The sequence below is a fragment of the Scyliorhinus canicula genome, chromosome 27, assembly GCF_902713615.1.
Source record: "Scyliorhinus canicula chromosome 27, sScyCan1.1, whole genome shotgun sequence".
Classification (NCBI taxonomy): domain Eukaryota; kingdom Metazoa; phylum Chordata; class Chondrichthyes; order Carcharhiniformes; family Scyliorhinidae; genus Scyliorhinus; species Scyliorhinus canicula.
Genome location: NC_052172.1, coordinates 11325791 through 11347734, shown reverse-complemented (window position 1 = coordinate 11347734; position 21944 = coordinate 11325791). Strand labels below are relative to the sequence as shown.

Genomic DNA, 21944 nt, shown 5'->3' with positions numbered 1-21944 from the left:
TGTTTGTGGGACCCGATAGATTTGCTGCTGCACTGTTGAATGTTAACTGTCTTTTCTGTTGGGATGTTAAATCTGTGCTTATCTACCAAAAACATAAACTCCATTATCCTCTTTGGAGAAGACCAGGAAATCTCATTGTGTCAATCATAAATGGCCTCAACCAATAGCACTAAAATGTTGCTATTTATAGAACCTTATGGTTTACATACATTACAAGTGGAAAAAGTATTTTAGTAGTCTTGAAGCACTTTGGGATCGAAGAAGAACTTTATTATAATAATAATCTTTATTAGTGTCACTAGTAGGCTTACAGTAACACTGCAATTAAGGTATTGTGAAAATCCCCTAGTCACCACACTCCGGCGCCTGTTTGGGTATACAGAGGGAGAATTTAGAATGTCCAATTCACCTAACAAACACATTTTTCGGGACTTGTGGGAGGAAACCTACACAGACACGGGGAGAACGTACAGGCTCTGCACAGACAGTGACACAAGCTGGAAATCGAACCCAGGTCTCTGGCACTGTGAAGCAGCAGTGCTAATAACCACTGTGGTACCGTGCTAATAACCACTGTACACTGTGCTAGTTCAAATGCTCAGACATTTGAACACTGCATTCCAACTTTGATCCACCGTAGCTGATATAGTATGTCACTTTTGCCACTGGACGAAAGGGACATTTAATGAAGTTAACTTCCAGGCAGCCAGCTCAAGAGAATTGGAGAAACAGCACCACATCTTTCTAGCACTTTCACAGCACTCAACAATTCTTCTAGAGTTAAATATAGCTTTGATTGTTGGCCATCTGATGCAGATTAGAAAGAAAATCTGCCATCGGTTCCTGCAGTTTTATTAGAATTCATTGTTAACATTTCCCAAGAGCTGTTATTATAACTGAGGTCATAATGAATGCTTGGCCGAGTTTCAAATGCTCCAAAAGCACTTATTTCGACAAAGGGCTGCTGAGTTCATGTTTTGGGATTTGAAAGTTTAAAGAGTCTATCAAAGGATTAGCTGACTTTGACGTGGATACGCAATAGAAGCTTGTTTCATTTTATAACAAATCGAAGAATACTTGAGGAGATTTACAATCTCTGAATGAATTCCATTAATTAATTTTTAAAGCTATTTTAGTGGTAATGGTTGAGAACTTCCTAAAGTGCTGAGGGATCTTTTACGTCCACTTGAGTGGGCACACAGCCACCGCTGACAGCACGGCATTCCCTCAATACTACACTGGAGAGTGAGCCTTCATTCTGTGCTGAAGTCACGACTGGAGCGTTAACCCGCAACTTTCTGACTTGGATGAGAGTGTTGCCACTCGATTAGTTTGTGGAGATTTAATGCTTAGTGTTGAATAGCCTTTAATAAATAACAGCTTTATTGGTGAAGGGAAATCTCAAAACTCTTCAGAACAGAAATGCAATTCTGATTGTTTTCATCGCTTCAGTAAATGTTCATGTTCAGCCTGGTGCTATCTAGATATGGTCCAAACTAATAATACTTCCCAAAGAATTGGTTGAAACTGCGCAACTAACTTGCTGCATCATTTTGGTGATGTGAAGTTCGTAGGTTTGTGGTGATTTGCTTGAATTTTCTATTTTAGTCACACATCTGCCTTTTTGACTTGTTTTCCTTTGCTCTCAGTTTTTCCCCTCCTTGTTTACTCATGTTTTTCTCCACTCTTCACCCTTCTGTCCTCCAGATGAGCAGTCATTGTTTTTTTTAAGCTTGGGGAAAGGAAAATGCTGGGAGTGGAATACAGGAGGGGAGGGGTCTGTCCTCCAGCAGGGAGATGGTCGTTGGTGATTTGCTTGAATTTTGTATTTTTATTACACATCTGTTTCTGCAGATTTCTTTTGCTCTCCCCTTATGCTTTTCTCTCCTTGTTTACATTATTGTGCCTCTCCTGTGTCTCTTTTCCACCCTCCACCCTATTACTTGCACTTTTTTCATCCATTTTTTTATCTCTGCATTTTACTGTAGAAGCTAATTTTATATATCCCATGACTGATCTCTAATGTACATTGTTTAAGAAGGAAGAAAGAGATAGATATAGTGATGTATTCCACGCCAGTCAGCCTAACCTTGGTGGTAGGCAGATTATTGGATAAAATTCTTCAGCGTCAGTATTAATTGTCATTTAGAAAGGCACGGATTAATCAAGGACAGTCTGTATGGATTTATTAAGGGAAGGTCAAGTCTGACTAATTTTTTAGGAGACAATAAGGAAGGTTGATATGGGGTAATGCATTTGATGTAGCCGACATGGATTTTAGCAAGGCTTTTGCCAATGCCCAGCTGGTCAGAAAAGTAAGAGCCTGTGGTATTCAAACGAAATTGGCAAGTTGGATCCAAAATTGGCTATGTGGCAGGAAGCAAAGGGCAATGGTTGATAGGTGCTTTTGTGACTAGGCTGTTTCAAATGGGGTTTCACAAGGGGCTGGTTTAGAACAGTGGGCTAAACAGCTGGCTTGTAATGCAGAACAAGGCCAGCAGCGTGGGTTCAATTCCCGTACCGGCCTCCCCGAACAGGCGCAGGAATGTGACGACTAGGGGCTTTTCACAGTAACTTCATTGAAGCCTACTTGTGACAATAAACGATTACTATTATTATGGAGTCCTACAGGGCTCAGTGCTTTTAAAAAATATTTATAGTGCCCAATTATTTTCCAATTAAGGGACAATTTAGCGTGGCTATCCAAAGGCTGTCAGCCACCCAGTGTCGGGAGCCCAGGGTGCACAAGGCCCGCGCTGTGTCGCCCCTCACCCCTCTGGGGGATTCCCGTAATCTGGCACATCGTAATTGAAGGTTCTTTTATTTTTCTGCCTCCGTAGATAGTTCAGGCAGTGTCCCATTGGGCCCTCCTCTCCACAAACACCCCACCACCTCCCTTCCCTTCTGTTGGTACAGAGAGCGAGGGTACCTGGTGTCTCCAGCTCAAAATTTAGCGATTGAGCCATTTGTTTGTAGAAATGTGTTGTGCACTGTTTTAATATTAAATCAGAGTATCCACCCCCCTCCCCCTCCCTCCCTGTACATGAAATGAAAATGAATGAAAATCGCTTATTGTCACGAGTAGGCTTCAATGAAGTTACTGTGAAAAGCCCCTAGTCGCCATATTCCGGCGCCTGTCCGGGGAGGCTGGTACGGGAATTGAACCGTGCTGCTGGCCTGCTTGGTCTGCTTTAAAAGCCAGTGATTTAGCTCAGTGAATACATTGGTACTTAGGGGAGGGTACCCTGTTTCTCCAACACACAATTAGTGCTCGTTAGTTTAATTAATTACTTAATTAATTAATTAATTTGTGTAAAAAGATATGGCCAATCCACCTAACCCGCACAATCTTCGGGTTGTGGGGATGACACCCACACAGACATTGGGCGAATGTGCAAACTCCACACAGACAATGACCTGGGGCTGGGATTGAACAGAGATCCTCAACGCCGTAGGCAGCAGAGCTCACCACTGCGCCACCATGCCGCCCTCGCAGCGCTCAGTACTGGTTCCCTTTCATTCTGTTCCCCATATCAATGGTTTAGACTTAATCATGGCCCCCACATTTAAGAGGTTTTTAGATGATGCAAAAATCTTTTTGATGATTGAGAAGAAAGACTGCAGGAAGTTATTTATGGGCTGGTTCGCTGGAGGAAGTAATGGGGAAATGCGGGTGGGCCAAAAGTGCCAAATGAAACTCTACCCAGAGAGTGCAAGGTGAAGCATTTGGAAAGGGCAAAAACCACAAGGGAACATAAAAATAATGGGATACTGAACAGTGCAGAGGAACGGAGAGACCTTGAGCGTGCACGTCCACAAATGCTTAATGATAGCAGGGCAATTGGATAAAGTGGTTAAGAAGGCAGACAGGAAGGCATACTTTCCTTTATTAGCTGAATCATAGAATATAGGGGGGTGGTCTGACTGGAACTGTATACAATACTAATTATGTCACAGAGTACAAGCCTGTTCTGCTAACAATATTACAGGAAGGATTTTGATTGTACTGGAGTGGGTACAGAGGAAATTTATAAAGGATGTTGCCAGGAATGGTAAAGTTTAGCTATGGAGAAAGATGGCAGAGGCTGAGGTTGTTTTCTTTGGAGCAGAATAAGCTTTTTTTTAGCGTGGCCAATCCACTTTAGCCTGCACATCTTTGGGTTGTGGGGCTGAGAACCATGCAAACACGGGGAGAACGTGCAAACTCCACACAGACAGTGACCTGGGGCTGGGATTGAACCCGGATCCCTGAGGCAGCAAGGAGCAGAGTAAGCTGATTGGAGACTTAATTGAGTTGTACAAAATGGTGAGTTTGGAGCAAGGGTAGATTGCCTTTAGCAGAATGATCGCTAATCAGATGACAGGATTAAAGTGGAGGGATTAGAGGAGAGTTGAGAAATATTTTCACCCATAGGATGGTGGGAATCTAGAACTCAATGCCTGAAAGGAGAGGGGAGGAAGAAATCCTCATTGCATTTTTGAAGCACTTGAATTGCTATTACCAACAAGGCCACAAACAAATAGTTGGAAATTGGGGTGAGGCTGACTGTCACAGACATGAAAAGGAACATCCAAGATTCAGAAAGGGCTGGACAGGGTAGATATTGAAGCTGTTTCCCCTGACTGGGGACTCTAGAACACGGGGCTACAGTTTTGGGACAAAGGGGTCGATTATTTAGGACTAAGATGGGGAGAAACTTAATTTAAAGACGGTTGTGAAGTTTTGGAATCCTTTATTCCAGTGGGTTGTGAATGCTCCATCCTTGAATGTATTTAAGACTGAGGGGCGAGTCGAGGCACATGGCAAAGTGGGGTTGAGCTGGAAGATCAACCCTGATCGTACTGAGCTGGCTTGAGGGGCCATATGGTATGCTCCTGCTCCTCCTTTGTATGTTCTCGTGTGCTGAAGGTTTGTATGATTCTATTAAGCAGCTTGGAGGTGAATTATCCGAACCCCTTTGTGATTATCAGGTGTCCTTCCCTCCCTCCCTCCTGTCTATTTTTCTGGCCTTGGATATCTGTCAATAACATGTCCTATGGGTGACACACTGGCACAGTGGTTAGCACTGCTGCCTCACAGCGCCAAGGGCCCGGGTTCAATTCCAGCCTTGGGTGACTGTGTGGCATTTGTATGTTCTCTGTATCTAGAACATAGAACAGTACAGCACAGAACAGGCCCTTCGGCCCTCAATGTTGTGCCGAGCCATGATCACCCTACTCAAACCCACGTATCCACCCTATACCCGTAACCCAACAACCCCCCCCCCACCTTAACCTTACTTTTATTAGGACACTACGGGCAATTTAGCATGGCCAATCCACCTAACCCGCACATCTTTGGACTGTGGGAGGAAACCGGAGCACCCGGAGGAAACCCACGCACACAGGGGGAGGACGTGCAGACTCCACACAGACAGTGACCCAGCCGGGAATCGAACCTGGGACCCTGGAGCTGTGAAGCATTTATGCTAACCACCATGCTACCCTGCTGCCCCTAGGGCAATTTATCATGGCCAATCCACCTAACCTGCACATCTTTGGACTGTGGGAGGAAACTGGAGCACCCGGAGGAAACCCACGCACACACTGGGAGGATGTGCAGACTCCGCACAGACAGTGACCCAAGTCGGAATCGAACCTGGGACCCTGGAGCTGTGAAGCCATTGTGCTATCCACAATGCTACCGTGCTGCCCTAATCGAACCCGGCCTTCCCGCGTGTTGACTGACCTGTTCATTTTCAGCTTTTGCAGATTTACTGCAATAAAGAAAATAAAACTGACTTTGCCTTTTGTGTGTTCACTAAATCAGATTCTGCTTTTATTACATGGAAATTTGTGGTTTTATTAGTGGTTAGCATAAATGCTTCACAGCTCCAGGGTCCCAGGTTCGATTCCCGGCTGGGTCACTGTCTGTGCGGAGTCTGCACGTCCTCCCCGTGTGTGCGTGGGTTTCCTCCGGGTGCTCCGGTTTCCTCCCACAGTCCAAAGATGTGCGGGTTAGGTGGATTGGCCAGGCTAAATTGCCCTTAGTGTCCTAAAACATAAGGTTAATGGGGGTTGTTGGGTTACTGGTATAGAGTGGATATGTGGGCTTGAGTACGGTGATCATTGCTCGGCACAACATCGAGGGCCGAAGGGCCTGTTCTGTGCTGTACTGTTCTATGTATCTATGTATTACTGGCATTGTGTGGCTTAGACCTGCCAGATGAAAAATAATTCCCTCCGTTAACCTTTTTCAAATGGGTGTGTAGTCAACTCAATTGGTAGTCAACTTAATTTGGGAGATTGTGATTAAGGGGAGAAGATGCTTAAACTTTATTTGCCCCTCGTTTTGTGATTCTAATCCGAGTCAGTTCACTCCTGTTGTATTGTGTGACTAGTGCAGTTCTAAAGGTTTGCTACACTTTCAACGGTTCAGTCCTTTGGATGAAACAAAGAGGAAAAGGCAAAATATCTCACAATACTATTCTAAGACCACAAGAATAGTTCTCACCGGTGTTCTGACCAATATTTATACCTCTGACCAGACACTCTGAATTTGTGATTTTGGCATTTATTTCATTGCGGTTTGTGGGAGCTTACTGTCTGCAAATTGGCTGCTGCATTTCTTTGATTACAGCAGTGGCTGCAATTCACAAAAAGCACGTAATTGGCTGTAAAGCTGATTGGGATGTCTTAAGATCATGAAAGTGACTACATAAAGGCAAGGTTTTGTCATATGCGATGATAGCTTGTAACACACTTGCATGTGATAGATTGCAGGATAACCCAAAGAATCATTTAGTTCTTAGAAGCGTCAGTAATTGTTTTCTGCTGTTATGTGAATCTCTCCTGCATCAAACCAGTTCACATTGGGCATGTTTGCCAGTAGAAAATTAGGGCTGCTCCCTCCCTCCCCACTCGCTCTCTCCCTCCCTCCCTCACTCTCTCTCTCTCTCTCTCCCCCCCCCCCCCCCTCAGCCAAGCATTTAGAACAACAATAATAGCCCTTCAAATATCAACAAAGTTCCATTGAAACTGCGCAAAGGTGGTTATCGAACCTACACCAGATATCCTGTCAATCAAAGCAGTCCAGCAAATGGTGCTATTTTAACACTCGGTTATCTTAAGCCTGTTTTTGTTTTCAATTTTAAAAAGCAGAAGATTTTTTAAAAAACTTCAGACCATGACACTTGCCCTTAGAACATTTACATCTACACCTATGAATTTGTGACTCCCACACTGCAGATTAAGGCCCCTGGAACTCTGTACTAAGTTCAAATGGACCCATGTGAGTCATGCCACCCCCTTCCTGCTGGCAAAAATTCGATGTCAAAATTCAGAGCAGGTCTTCTGCCATTTTTTGGGGGACCTGTTGAAAATACGGTGACTTTAAAGCAAATATACGGGGGACTGTAGGTTTTTGTTTCCAGAGATACGAAGTGAGACGTGGCTGTTATTACTCTACTTTCTGCACAATTTCAGTTTACTTTGTCTTCATGCCCTTTCAGCTGCCTTGCCTGATGATCGGGTAACAAATTATGGCGGCGACCGGAACTCCTTCGATCAGTGTGATAATCTGGGTGGTGACTTTAGAAGGTACGATCGAGGAAATGTCGAGAGAACCTATGAAAAGCCATCTGTTGAAGCAGCACAGCCACGTAAATCAGGTTGGTAGATTTGTTGATGTGAGCGGGTCAGTTTAAATCGCTACTTTATAATACATTTTTGTTATCAACGGCAATACAGCATTATATTCCAGTGACTGGTCCAGTTGACATGGCAAAAGTTTAGTCTTCCCTCTATTGCTGACACAAATAAGTTGCTGTTACCCAATGGGTTCTCGGAGTGTAGTCGGGAAGTACTGTCACCCAGTAGGCTTCGCTGGAGGAAGTAATGGGGAAATGCAGGTTAGGTTATTGGATTACGGGGATAGGGAGGGCTGGACACTTGTTAAACGGGCAGAGTGTTCATTCGAAGAGTTGGTGCAGATTCAGTGGGCCGAATGGACTCCTTCTGCTCTATAGGGATTCTATGATTCTTTGAAGCTGTTTTTAATTTATCCTTTCTCTGGGAATTTCTGATTCACTGCGGCCGAGTGGAATCTTGTCCTTTCTCAGTGACATACAGTACACACACCTTCAAGCCAGGAAAACTAGCACTTATGATATTGACATTTTTACATATTTTTAACTTGTGTACCAAATCCCATCTGATGTAGGCTGAGCCTTCACTCCCTGCAAACTGGAATGTGGCTTTGTAAGCACAGTGCCTGGCAGTGAGGCCCCACAAATTAGCTCACCGACGAGAGACACGTCCTCAATTTATCCTCATAATTGCTATCCGAATAGTTGACTTGATCTGTACACTATAAATCTGATTGATTGCAGATCTGTGCGGAAGAATTTATTTGATTGCTTAGATATTAAACCAGTTCTGATGAAAAATTAAGATGATAAAACTATCCCTTGGACATAAGTTCACAAAGCAGGCACTTATGTCACATGTCCTCATTACCCAGTAGAGTTACCAATTAATTAGCTTGTCGTCAACACTCAGTGGTGTCTATAAAAAGAAAAATGTAATGAACTTGTTGCTTCAACGGTGTTAATTTCTAGCCACCCAGAAGGAACACAAACCAGCCCAAGAACTTTAAAGTAACATTTTACGGAAACTAGCATGAGAAATGGACACCTGTTCTACATCAGAATTCTGCCGTCTTCCCCCTCAAATATAATTCTGCATTTTTATTCTTCCTATCAAAGTGGACAATCTCTAATTTTCCCACATCAGACTCGTCTGCAAAAAATGTTGTCTATTCACGTAACCTGTTTATAGCCTTTTGCAGATTCTTTGTACCCTTCTCACAACTTGCTTTCCTATGTATCTTTGTATTATCGGCAAATTTGGCTACAATGCATTCTGTCCCTTCATTTAAGTCATTCATATAGGCTGTAAATAATGAAGGTTTCAGCGCTGATGTTTGTGGACCTCTTATTCTAATTTTCTGTTTCCTGCTAGTTAGCCAATCCTCTATCCATCTTTTAAGTTCCTCCCTCCCCACGCCGATTGAGTTTTCTACTATTTCTGCAGTGCTTTTTGTGTCTTTTAACATGAAGTCCGATACAAAGGCCCCAATCTTCGTGGAGCCGGGCTGCACCTGTAAATATGTCAGTTGTGTCTCACTTCTGGGTTTCTTTCCCTGTTTTGCCTGTGTGGCATAATGGTGCAGATAGTGAGCCTGCACATAACACTTCTGTAATGGTGCAGGTAGTGAGCCTGCACATAACACTTCTGCTGTTACTGGCTCTATTTCAGAGGTGGATATTTGAAAACCGACCCCAACAATTTTGTTGAAGCGGGACCCTTTTTGTTTGTGGTGTGGTTCAGGGTACTTCAGAGGGATCATGAACCCAAAGGGAAAAAGTAGTCCTAAATTGGGAGCCTAAAATGCCACTCAGCATTCCCTTTCAGAAATATCATCCCTCTTTAGCTTCTTATAAAGCTTTGAATCAATCAGAGGCAGTTAAAGTTTTGTTGAGGAAACTTTCAACCATTTTGACACCTTAATCTCGACAAAGCAAACCCACCAGAATTCAAAACATTTTCAAAGAAATACCAAGTTATTACAAGATAATAAGGTGTCAACCAAAGAAAACTAGCACTCCGCTGCAAGATGTGTCACTGCACTAATCCATTAACCATTCTTGGAGCTCTGCCAGGCATTCATAACGAGGTCTGGTAAAATAGCTGACCATGTCAACCTGCTTTTTATGTAGTTATCAGGTGTCTTATTTAGGAATGCTTGGCTGAGCTCCTAGAAATTAGACCCCGACTAGAGTGTATTACATTCAGATCTGGTCACTATAATTTAGGAAGGACTACACCATTGGGGTAGATGGTGGAATATCCGGACTATCAGTAATGTCACTGGACTAACAATCCAGAGGTCCAGGCAAATTATTTGGCAACATGAGTTCCAATGTCACCATGGCAGCTGGTGGAATTCAAATTTTAAATTAATTGAATTTATAAATTAAAAAAATATCTGTAATTGACAGCTACTCTCAGCAATTGCCATAAAACCCCATCTGGTTCATTAATGTTCTCGAACGATGTGCTTGTTAGGTGAATTGGACATTCTGAATTCTCCATCAGTGTACCCGAACAGACGTCAGAATGTGGGGGCTATTGGATGTTCACAGTAAATTCATTACAGTGTTAATGTAAGCCTATTTGTGATACTGATAAAGATTATTATTATGTCCTATGAGGAAGGAAATCTGCTGTCCTTACCGGGTTTGGCACACATGCGACTCCAGACCCACAGCAATGTGGTTGAATGATGAATTAAAAGGAGGCATGTGAGGAGGGTGGAGAGAAGGTTTACCATAAAATTTCTTATATTTATGTATATGTATGTCCCAGAATTTAGCTAGAAGATTGGGTTGGAGAAACTGGGAGCAACGGAGAGCAAGAAATGAAAATGAAAATCGCTTATTGTCACGAGTAGGCTTCAATGAAGTTACTGTGAAAAGCCCCTAGTCGCCACATTCCGGCGCCTGTCCGGGAAGGCTGGTACGGGAAGAGGAGATTGTTAGAGGTGTACAATATTAAAACCAATAAATGCTGCTCCAAGTAGCTATGGGGACATAGATTTAAGGTTTTGGGCAAGAAATACTGGGCAGAGGATGGGGTTTTTTTTTATACAGCAAGTCGTAATGACCTAGAACCCACTGCCTATGAGGGTGGTGGAAGCGGAGACGATCAATGATTTTTTAAAATTAATACATTTAGAGTACTCAATTATTTATTTTCCAAATAAGGGGCAATTTAGTGTTATCAATCTACCTAACCTGCATACCTTTGGGTTGTGGGGGTGACACCCATGCAGACACGGGAAGAATGTGCAAACTCCACACACACTGACCCAGGGCCAGCGCTGTCAGTCCACTGCACCACCATGCTGCCCGACGATCAATGATTTCAAAAGGAAATTGGTGGGTACTTGGGGGAAATAAACTTGCAGGGCTACAAGGATAGAAAGGGGGATTAGGGCTGCCTGGTTTGTTCTATAGAGAGAACTAGCCAATCTCATCTTAAATACAAAAAGGAGACTTTATGGATTGCAAAATGCTTAATCCTCGCGGTAAACAATTGTACAAATCCTCAATAGATTTTTCTCCTACACCAACTCTGTTTACATGCCATGAATATGGGAATCTGTATTCTAATTGCTGAAATTTGTCAGTTTGGTTATTATTTAGCACCCACAGTACCTGCGAATTGTGTTAAGTTACAGTTTCCTTTTTCAGAATGGCAAATCCATCTTGTCCTTTTGGTCTTGAATATGTTTGTTTTCGTGCTTTGTTTTCAACTAGATTTTCAATGGAGGGATTTGCCTGTATTAATCTTTTAATACCGTGCGTTACTTGTGTGCAGAATTTCAACCAGTTGAAGTAAAGGAGGAGCGTGTGGATGAAGTGGAGGACAGACGGGAGACGCAGCTGAGCAGAAAGAGGCCATACCCTGATCAAGGGCATGGTTATTATGAATACAGAGAGGACAGGAGTTACAGTAGGTGAGTAACGCTCTGTTGAATGATGAGTTTTAGTTGTCCTCGGGACCATTCGTTCCATGAGCTGTGGATGGAGTTTTCATTATTTACAGGGAGCTATTATCTGGGCTTTATGTTGACTCTTTTGCTCTTATTATTGAAGTCATAGCTGCTTTAATGTGATTTGAAGAGCATGCCATTTGGCTGCAGCATATGTTGCTAGATGCATTTTGATGCAAATCTAGATGGCAGTGACAACAGTCAATCCAATTTGCATGGAAATTATGTCCAGCAATATCACCGGACCATTTTAAGATTAGCACTGGCAGCTCCTAATGACACTTGGCGAAATGGTAATGTGCTGCTTGGGACACAAAAAAAGTTGTCTCAGATGGTTGTTATTCACGTCATGGAGGTGAAAGTAAGATAAATCTAGTTTGACAAGTCCTTTCCTCTCTGGTTGGAGGAACCCAAGTGCAGAATAAATAGAACATTTGAATAATACCTATACCCAATATATATTACGCTGATTGTATGTTAATCTGTTAACATACTGTATTAATCTGTTAACCTGTTAATCAGGTTATCCTGTGGCCTGATTTACAACTGGAACTTAGAGGAGTTCCTATGGTGACTGTACCTAAGGATAAAAGATAGAAAAAGCATAAAACATCCAATTGTGACTGTCTTATTATTGATATGCACCTTGCTTTGTTAGCAAGGGTACTCGGCTGAAAGAGTTACAACTGAAGTGAATGTATTGCTGGTTTGATCCAAGTTAACTTGACTAAACAATGCAAAGGTTTTCTGGTGAGGCAGCAATCATGGACAGACTGGTTAGGTGACTGGTGGGAAATGAATCATAGAAACCCTACAGTGCAGCAGGTGGCCATTCGGCCCATCGAGTCTGCACCGACCCTTCGAATGAGCAGTTTGCCCATTTACGAGTGGCCAACTTGCTCTATCCCCATAACCTAACCTGCTTATCCCCGGATGGCCAATCCACCTAACCCGCACATCCTTTGGACTGTGGGAGGAAACTGGCGCACCCAGAGGACACCCACGCAGACACGTGAGAACGTACAAACTCCACACCGAAAGTCGCCCGAGGCCGGAATTGAACCCGGACCCTTGGTGCTGTGAGGCAGCAGTGCTAACCGCTATGCCACCCAGAAGAGATGCATCTTCCATAAAATGTGTTGTAATTGCTATTAGGTTGATCCTGACGCTGGGCGTGAAATGCCAATGAGGCTCAGTGAGTTATTGACTGAGTAAAACCTAGCTTTATGAACAAAGCAAATGATTGGAGATTTGATTTGAAGGTAAACTAATATTTCTGCCTGTGAACTATTAGCCAGTTAACTAGTTAAACAGCAGTATTTGCTTTTTCATAGAGCAAAATCTCCCCAGCCGCCTGCAGAGGATGATGAGGAATACTTCGATGAATCGTGTGTGATTATTGACACTTGTAAGTGTTAAAGCAGTTTGTAACAAACCATTTTCAGGGTGATCTGAACTAGTTTGACTTGACATGTTCTTGTTTCCCTGTCTTACATTTTTCCATGTTTTCCATCCTAGATAACTGTGATCTGCACTTTAAAGTGGCTAGAGACCGCTTGAGTGGCTACCCCTTGACTATTGAAGGATTTGCATATCTGTGGTCAGGAGCACGAGCAACATATGGGGTCAACAAGGGGAAAGTTTGTTTTGAAGTTAAGGTACTTGCATTTTTCTTTAAGGGCAAGGAATTGCCCTTTATCTTCTTCTCCCCATATACGTCTCTTAAGGCCACAGAACTCTAGCTAGGCAGGTGAGCTGCTCCTAGGCCACCGCCAGTAGTGCACATGAACCACATGCTGGGATGTACTTGATAGTCGCCTTACAGGGCACTCATTCGTCCTTCCTGTACCAGTGCTAATGCATCTGGCCCATTGCACGCTGCCCCTAGCAGCGCCATGGAAATTGGGAATTCGGGAATCATGTCTTGCATCCCTGTACTGCATGTTGGGACTCTACATTCAATGCCCCTGTTGTGCTCAATTTATGATGGCTTCACTTTAAAATTGCCCTGTAAAGTAGCCATACTATATAAGAAACAGTAACAGGCATTTTATTTTGTGCACATTAAGTGTATCTTCCTGAAGGTTTATCTTTGCCGATTGAGTCACCACATTATTCCTAGGACGGCAAAAATCCCATCCAATTTAGTGATTTTTCGTGTACTGAAGATATAGTTACTTGATAGTACAGAACTTGACTGTTGCTGAGAAACGAGATGCGCTGTTGAAGAGTTTCATCTTCGTCAGGACAGATGCGAGAACACCAAATTTCAAAGGGGACAGCAACTTATCTTGCATGTGAAAAGGGCGCTGATTGGTTGGTAAATGAACCCTGGTCAAAGCTTTGCCATGGAGAAGGCACTGGAGATTAGTTATCCCCAAGTCTTTGCTTTGCTTTAATTTAAAAAAAGACACGTTGACTCTGATTAGTTGAGATGTTGCCATGGGAAATTCACCAGGGAACCATTGTTCCCATGCTTTTTGTTGAAAAGCCCAATGCCTGGACGTATTCTTTCTGTTTGCAGAGGGCAGGGCCGTAAATCAATATATGTAGCTTTTAGTAAGCTTAAGTGAACCATATTGTGAGCTTAATACTGATAATCTTAAATTGGCTGTTATGAAATGAAAATCGTTTATTGTCACGAGTAGGCTTCAATGAAGTTACTGTGAAAAGCCCCTAGTCGCCACATTCCGGCGCCTGTCCGGGGAGGCTGGTACGGGAATCAAACCGTGCTGCTGGCCTGCTTGGTCTGCTTTAAAAGCCAGCGATCTAGCCGAGTGAGCTAAACCAGCCCCTGTCAGTGTGATTCTTAACATTCTCAGGACTGTCCAGTCATGGGGTCACATCTAATGTTGGACACACTGTTTTGAGTTTTGGAAACGCAGGCTGGTTGACAATGTATGTAGTGTATGAATTTATTGCTGGTGTGTAACCAGGTACGTAGGCTGTACAGCCAAGCGACTGGTGAGTCATATCAAACAGCGTGTCTTTTTGTCTGTTTATAACAGTGAAAATACATGTCTCAGTCTTTTCAGTGTTACAGAAGGGTCCACCTCAACCCCGGCAACTCGAATTGACAAAGCAACTTTGATGTGGTGATCGGTTCTCAGCAGGGAGGTGGGACTCTGGCAGAGTTACATCAAAGGAGTAGGTTCAAGGAGTCTTGAACAGAGCTGGAGAAATGTAGCATGATGGAAGGTTTTAGGAAATAAATTTTCATGGGAGTGTTGATAAGTGCTTTGCTGAGCATGGAGGAAAGACTTTGATATGAAGAGCAAAAGGTCTGAAGAAGCTGCAGTGATAAGGTTACACAAGGCCATGGAGTGGTAAGGAAGATTTTGAAATCTGCGCTTAAGAGGGGCAGGGAGCCAGTGTGGTCTTAGTAAGTGTTTATGTGTAATTGACATCTCTGCCAGCATGAAGATGGATCAGGGTTTTAGTAGAGCAAGAAGTGGTCAAGCCTTGTTGATAAACGAGATGTGGGGATTGAAGCATTGTTTAGCGCAGTGGCAGCGCGGTGTTGGGAATCGGCAAATTCTGTTTTAGCCTGAGTGAGCAGTTGGATTCAGTGTAACCACAGCTGGATGTTTGCAAGTGACTAGACAACACGGTGGCAGTTGTGAAAGTATGGCTGAAATTTTCAGGCCTTTTCTGCCAGCGCGATGCTCTGATCCTACTGATGGCAACCCCCTGCGGCATATTCCCTGGTAGTGGAGGGTGCCGCTACGGAAAACCCCAACGATGACTCTCCCGGTGTCAACCAATAGAGGGCTGTGCCCACTGCTGGCAAATACACAGCGGGTGGGCTGGTTATTACCACGCTATGTATTGTGTATTTAGGTGCAAAGTGAAACCACTTTGATCCTAATCGAGCGTCACATATATCTGGCCAACATGTTATGTAAGAATGAACTCTCTTTGGCACGGGTAGGATTTCTTGAATGGATTCTTACGGTGACTTGTCCTGTAGTTTTACATTGAAGTTTTGAGAACGCCGTGTTACAAAAGTTCCTTTGCAAGAACCGCCGTGACTGGTGTAGCAGCTTCTTCACTGGAATGGAAATTTCCTGCTACCTTCTTTCCGTTTTGGGTGTTCTTCCTCTTCTTAATCAGAGGCTGCAACCTCTTTTTCAGCACTAGCTGCCTTATTCTGGTAAGTTTAAAGTCCCGGAGCCAGTGAGAGAGCGAAAACAATTGGTGTGAGAGGGTGAGTGAGGGGGTATAGTTACCAAGAAGTTAGAACCTATTTCGTTCCTCCTAACTTTCCCTGAGTAACTACTCTGGTAAATGAGTTGGAATCATCTCCGACATTAACTCGAGAGTTTTGGAGGGTCCCAGGCGCAGAGAAAATTGCCCATTGGAAGTCCAAATTCCCCAGTGAGAGATTGGAAGTTTTGGGCCTGCATCTTTGCCCTGTTGGTCAAGAAGGCTTGTTTCCAGACAGCCTTGTTCTCCACATTGCTTAACTCCTTTACTTAGATGTTGTACAAGTAGGTTATTGAGAAGACTCTGGTGAGTAAATCACATTTCCTTCCTTCAACGGTTGTGATGTTTCTCACAGCCTACATTTTCAATCCTTGTCTTGAGAATTAGGAGACATTTCTCCAATGGAATTGAGATTGACTGATTATCCCTTGCGATGTGATCACTGCATAGAATATTTAATGCACAAATGAACACCATTCAAGATTTTTGATGTGGAAGACCGTTGTTTTCTTTGTTGAGTTTACCTTGCCTGATGCACTGATTAACAGCCCAGCTGTCGAAAGATAATCCTCTAAGCTCCAAGCATCCATGAACAAGGCTTCCGAGTTTAGCCTGGGTCTGCAAGGTACCCAGTTTACATATGTCACCGTGAGGAGGCATTATATTGGGCTAGCTGATGAAGAGGCTAAGTACTGGCGGGATAGCTTTGTGCTCTTGGTGGCTCTTTTCACATTAGTTGTACTACTAGCCAGCGATGAGAACTGAAAGCAAGGGGCGACTAGCAGGCCAACCACTACGCTAACACATTTGACGCATCACGTTACCTGGAGGCGTAGTGTAGGTGCAAAACAAAACAACTTTGCACGGGGTTCTGAGAATTCACACAGTTGTTGCCACTAAGATCAGAAAATTTCACTGATTTCCTTGTAGTGACCAGAATCATGCAGTGCATCAGGAAATTTAAACCCTGTATTCGTTGGTGCCCTGCTAGGATCTATTTCTTTAATCAAGCAAGCTTGAGTTGTACTCTGAGTCCACATGATAAGAACATAAGTTATAGGAGCAGGAGTAGATCATACGGCCTGCAGCTCCTGCTTTGCCATTCACTATGATCAGGGTTGATCCTGGACTTCACCTTCACTTTGCCACCCATATCTCTCTCATATCCCTTCATTCTTCGTGACCACAAAACTATCTCAGTCTTAAATGTATTCAATGATGACGTTTCTTCCACTTGAAGGACAGCTGCCCTCCAAATTGTCCTGAAGAGTTACAGAGAACTGGGATCGTCAGATTTTTAACTCTACTGCTTGCTGTAATTTGTTTGTGAGGGTTGAATGAGGTAGTGCAGTGGAAAAGTGAAGAATGCGAAGCGTTACTGTCAATTATAGCTTGTCCGTGTCTGCCTTAACTCTTTGCCTAATTATCAATTAACTTTGAAGTTTGGATCAATTACTGGCAGAATATAGATTGTTGCCCCTTTTAAGATGTTCCAGCTGATGCATCTGATTTTAAATTAATATAACTTAGCCTGCTTTACTTTAAAGTAATATCCTGGAATAATCTTCTGCAAACCCTTTAATATATGTTATAGAATATTTTGAGAGCTCCATCTCTTTAAAAAGTTTCTCTAGGCTTCAAAGATTGATCTGGTTTTACTGTGTAACTCTGACCATTACAATATTCAGCATAGCTTTGGTGGACTTCTTATTCTTTTGTTTATCATCTCCGCTTGGTATTAGTCTTTTCAACTGCTCCGCCAGGTTTATCATATATCGATGGTGATGAGGCTACCATTGCTCATGTATCCTTTCAGAATCTCTTGCTGATTTTATTCCATTTATTTCACAAAATAAGAAATACTTTTAGTATTAAGTATCCTGCCTATCGCCAGATTATGTGAATGATTGAGCCCTGTTGCAAATTCTTAACTGCAATTTCTGTTTCCATTGTTCATTGATTGCTGTCTGCAAATTTGACAGTCTTGCACTTTCAGCATACAGGTCACTTTGATTTGTAAAGTGTCTTTAAAATGCCCCACGGTATTTTCACAGGAGCTTTATCAGATAAAATTTGATACGGACCACATGGAGATAGTAGGACAGGGGTAGGGGTAGATTTTTATGGTGAGCCTAGGCTGAACGCATGGTTGCCAATAACAATGTGATGGAAATTGGAGACCGTCAAAATTGGAGTCATAAATAGTGCTGTTGAGGTGCGATGACTTACCCATAACCTGCTCACCCAATGCTTGACTTTGGATCCACCAGGACTACAAGGCTTCAGAGCTCATTGCAGTCTTGCCCCCAAACATGGACAAAAGAGCTGAATTCCAGAAGTGGGTGAGCATGACTTGCCTTGATGTTAAGGCAGCATTTGGCCAAGTTTGGCATCCAAGGAAACCTAGCTAAGTCACAGCTGTGAGGTTATACTTAGTACAAATGGAAGATGGTTGTAAAGGCCAATCATTTCAGCTCCAAGACCCACTCGCCTTCAATTGCTCCGTAAGTCAAGATCGTGAGGAACATGCTACTCTCGTTCGAAAGAGGACAGTTCCAACAACACTCAAGAAACACTACATCATTCAAAGAACAATACAGCACAGGAACAGGCCCTTCAGCCTTCCAAGCCTGTACTGGTCATGATGCCATCCTTGGCCAAAACCTTCAGCACTTCCTAGTGCCGTATCCCTCTAAATCCATCCTAGCCATGTATTTGTCAAGATGCTTTTTGAGCGCCGTTAATGTATTTGCTTCCACAACTTCCCCTGGCAGCGCGTTCCAGGCACTTGCCACCCTCTGTGTATAAAAAAAAAAAACTGCCTCGCACATCTTCTCCAAACTTTGCCCCACAGACCTTAAACCTATGCCCCCTGGTGACTGACCCCTCCACCCTGGGAAAGAGTGTCTGCCCATCCACTCTATCCATGCCCCTCAGGATCTTGTAGACCTCTATCAGGTCGCCCCTCAACCTTTGTCGTTCTAATGAAAACAGTCCGAGTCTATTCAACCTCTCCCCATAGCTAACATCCTCCAGACCAGACAACATCCGGGTAAACTTCCCGTGCACCTTCTCCAAAGCCTCCACATCCACCTGGTAGTGTGGTGACCAGAATTAATAATCTTTTATTGTCACAAGTAGGCTTACATTAACACTGCAATGCAGTTACAGTGAAAAGCCCCTAGTCGCTACATTCCAGCGCCTGTTCGGGCAATGAACCAGTACGGGAATTGAACCTGCGCTGCTGGCCTTGTTCTGCATTACAAACCAGCTGTCTAGCCCACTGAGCTAAACCAGCTCATGTATTATGCGCAAGGTAAGTGCGGCTGTCCCAAGATTCTATACAACTGTCGCATGACTTGCCTGCTTTTATACTCAATGCCCCGTCCAATGAAGGCAAGCATTCCAGATACTTTCTTGACTACCGTGTCCACTTTCAAACATCTGTGGGCCTGTACACCCAGATCTCTCTGACTTTCTATATTCCAAAAGAGTTTTGCCATTTATTGTATATTTCCCGTCTATGTTTGACCTACCAAAATGCATTACCTCCTATTTGTCTAGATTAAACTCCATTTGCCATTTCTCAGCGAAGTCTCCAACCTATCTATGTCCTGCTGTATCCTCTGACAGTCCTCAACACAATCTGCCACTCCACCAACCTTGGTGTCATCCGCAAACGTACTAATCAGATCAGCTACATTTCCCTCCGAATCATTTATGTACACAACAAACAATAGAGGCCCCAGCACTGACCCCTGTGGAACACTACTAGTCATAACCTTCCATTCAGAAAAAAACAATTCTACTGCTACCCTCTGCCTTCTATGACTGAGCCAGTTCTGAATCTATCTTACCACCAAACCTCTGATCGCGTGTGACTTCACCTTTTGTAACAGTCTGCCATGAGGCACCTTGTCAAAGGCTTTACTGAAGTCCATGTAAACAGCATCCATCGCCCTTCCCTCATTAATCATCTTTGTCACCTCCTCAAAAAACTCGATCAAGTTAGTGAGGCACAACCTCCTCTTCACAAAACCATGCTGTCTATCACTGATGAGTGCGTTTGTTTCCAAATGTGTATATAAATCCTGTCCCTGCGAATTCTCTCCAATAATTTACCTACTATCAACGGCTATAGTTTCCTGAATTATCCCAGCTACCTTTCTTAAACAACGGTACCACATTAGCTATTCTCCAGTCCTCTGGACCCCTCACCTGTAGCCGATGAGGAAACAAAGGTGTCAGTCGAGGCTGCAGCAATTTTCTCCCTTGCTTCCCTCGGTATTCTGGGGTAAATCCCATCCTGCCCAGGAGACTTATCTACCTTAATGTCTTTTAAAACACCAATACCTCCTCCTTTTTGATGTCAACATGATCCAGACTATCCACATACCCTACCCACGAATCATTTTCCACAGTCATTTTCTGTGGTGAAGACTGATGCAAAGTACTCATTTAGTACTTTGCCCATTTCCTCTGGCTCAACACATAGATTCCCCCCGTCCAATCCTTTCCCTCGCTGCCCTATTGCTTTTTACATACGAATAAAAAGCTTTGGGATTCACCTTAACCCTATTTGCCAAGGACTTTTCATTACCCCTCCTTGCCCTCCTAATTTCCCGCTTAAGTACATTCCTACTTTCTTTATACTCCTCAAGGATTTTGACTGTCCCCACTCTTCAGGGCAAAGCAGTCCACTTGACTGCCCCCCCCCCCCCCCCCCCCCCCCCCCATCCACCTTAAACATTCACTTTTAAAACGAAAAAGTCTTCAGTTGTACAGAGCTTTGATCAGTCCTCATCTGAAGTGTTGGCTCCCAAGTTGTATATTTAAAAATAACCCAATTGACGACGTTGTCATCGCCCCGAATGAGACTTGGGAAAGAAGTTGCCCTCTGAGGGGTGAAACTGCAGGTTCACCGAAATTATACCAGGATTTAATGGGTAAACTTAGAAGGGCAGGTTGAATAAACATGGTTTGTATTCCCTTAAGAATAAATGCTTGCGGGTGATCTGAGTTTTATAGTTTACTGTGCTTAAAGTAATATTGTGGCCCATTTGGATGTTTCTCCTCGCAAGATGCTTCCAGTGGATGTAAGGAGAGAGACATGGACATTGTCTGGCACCGTGACTTAGGGAAATTATAATTGATGAGTTTCTCCTTATTTGTGACATGGGTCTAACCTCGTGATTCAGTGAGCGATCGAGCCATTCAGACCAGGAAGGTTCAATCACTGTTTCCTGCTGAGGCACTGTAGTTGACCTAAGCAACTTTGATGTTACAGGTAAAGTTTTGATCAGGGTGCCTGTTTCCAGTTGTGATCCAGGGACCCTGGCTGAAAGTGCTTGTGTTACAGATTTGTGAGAGTTTTAAACTGCGATGCCCTAAATTTGAATAATCTGATGCACCCCGTTATAGATCCTGGTTGAGATGGGTGGGAAGCGATTAGCAGCTATGGACCCATACTCCCAGCAGGACTAAGGATATTCATGTGGTGACAGATGAAAATAATCAACTTTTTTTTTGCGAGACGTGTAGCTTAAAAAAATTTTACAAAAAATATCTAATGTCCTTTGGCTATTTTATTTGGATAATTAAATTACAGAAGCTAACATTTGTGCTGAATTTGGAGTCTGATTCTGCACAGTCCCTGTTTCCCACTTGGACTTCAAGTAGAACTTGTAATCTAATGCTCAAATTGAATACTGTGGCAGCATTATTTGAAAAAAAACATTTTGTATTTTTTTATTTTTTTTATTGCAGATTCATGAAGAAATTGCAGTTAAGCATCTCCCTGCGACTGAACCAGATCCCCATGTGGTTCGTGTTGGTTGGTCACTCGATTCATGCAGCACCCAATTGGGTAAGAGAATTGACACTCATCCATTGTATTGAATTTGGATCATAACCTCTTTAATAATGGATTTCAACACTTTCCCTGTTAGAGATCTTGGGCGAACTGTGGCCTATGGTTTCCTGTTTCGTGCTTTCCCTCTTTCCTGAATAATGGTGTTACATTTGCTATTTTCCAATCCATTAGGACTGTTTCAGAATCAAAGGAATTTTGGAATCTGCTTTCTGTGCTGCTTAAGACCCAAGGATGCAGACCATCTGATCCTGGGGACTTGTCGCCCTTTAG

General features: G+C 43.3%; 1 protein-coding gene across 2 annotated transcripts in view; it reads left to right on the top strand.

The window, feature by feature from the left end:
• Nucleotides 1-21944, top strand: part of LOC119957992 (heterogeneous nuclear ribonucleoprotein U-like protein 1) — a 69312-nt gene that overhangs the window by 9499 nt on the left and 37869 nt on the right. For both annotated transcript variants that reach the window (XM_038786243.1, XM_038786242.1), the window contains exons 2-6: nt 7491-7649; nt 11422-11560; nt 12931-13004; nt 13115-13254; nt 21569-21668. In XM_038786243.1, the coding sequence (XP_038642171.1) occupies nt 7491-7649; nt 11422-11560; nt 12931-13004; nt 13115-13254; nt 21569-21668 (612 nt within the window). The remainder of the gene's footprint in view (nt 1-7490; nt 7650-11421; nt 11561-12930; nt 13005-13114; nt 13255-21568; nt 21669-21944) is intronic.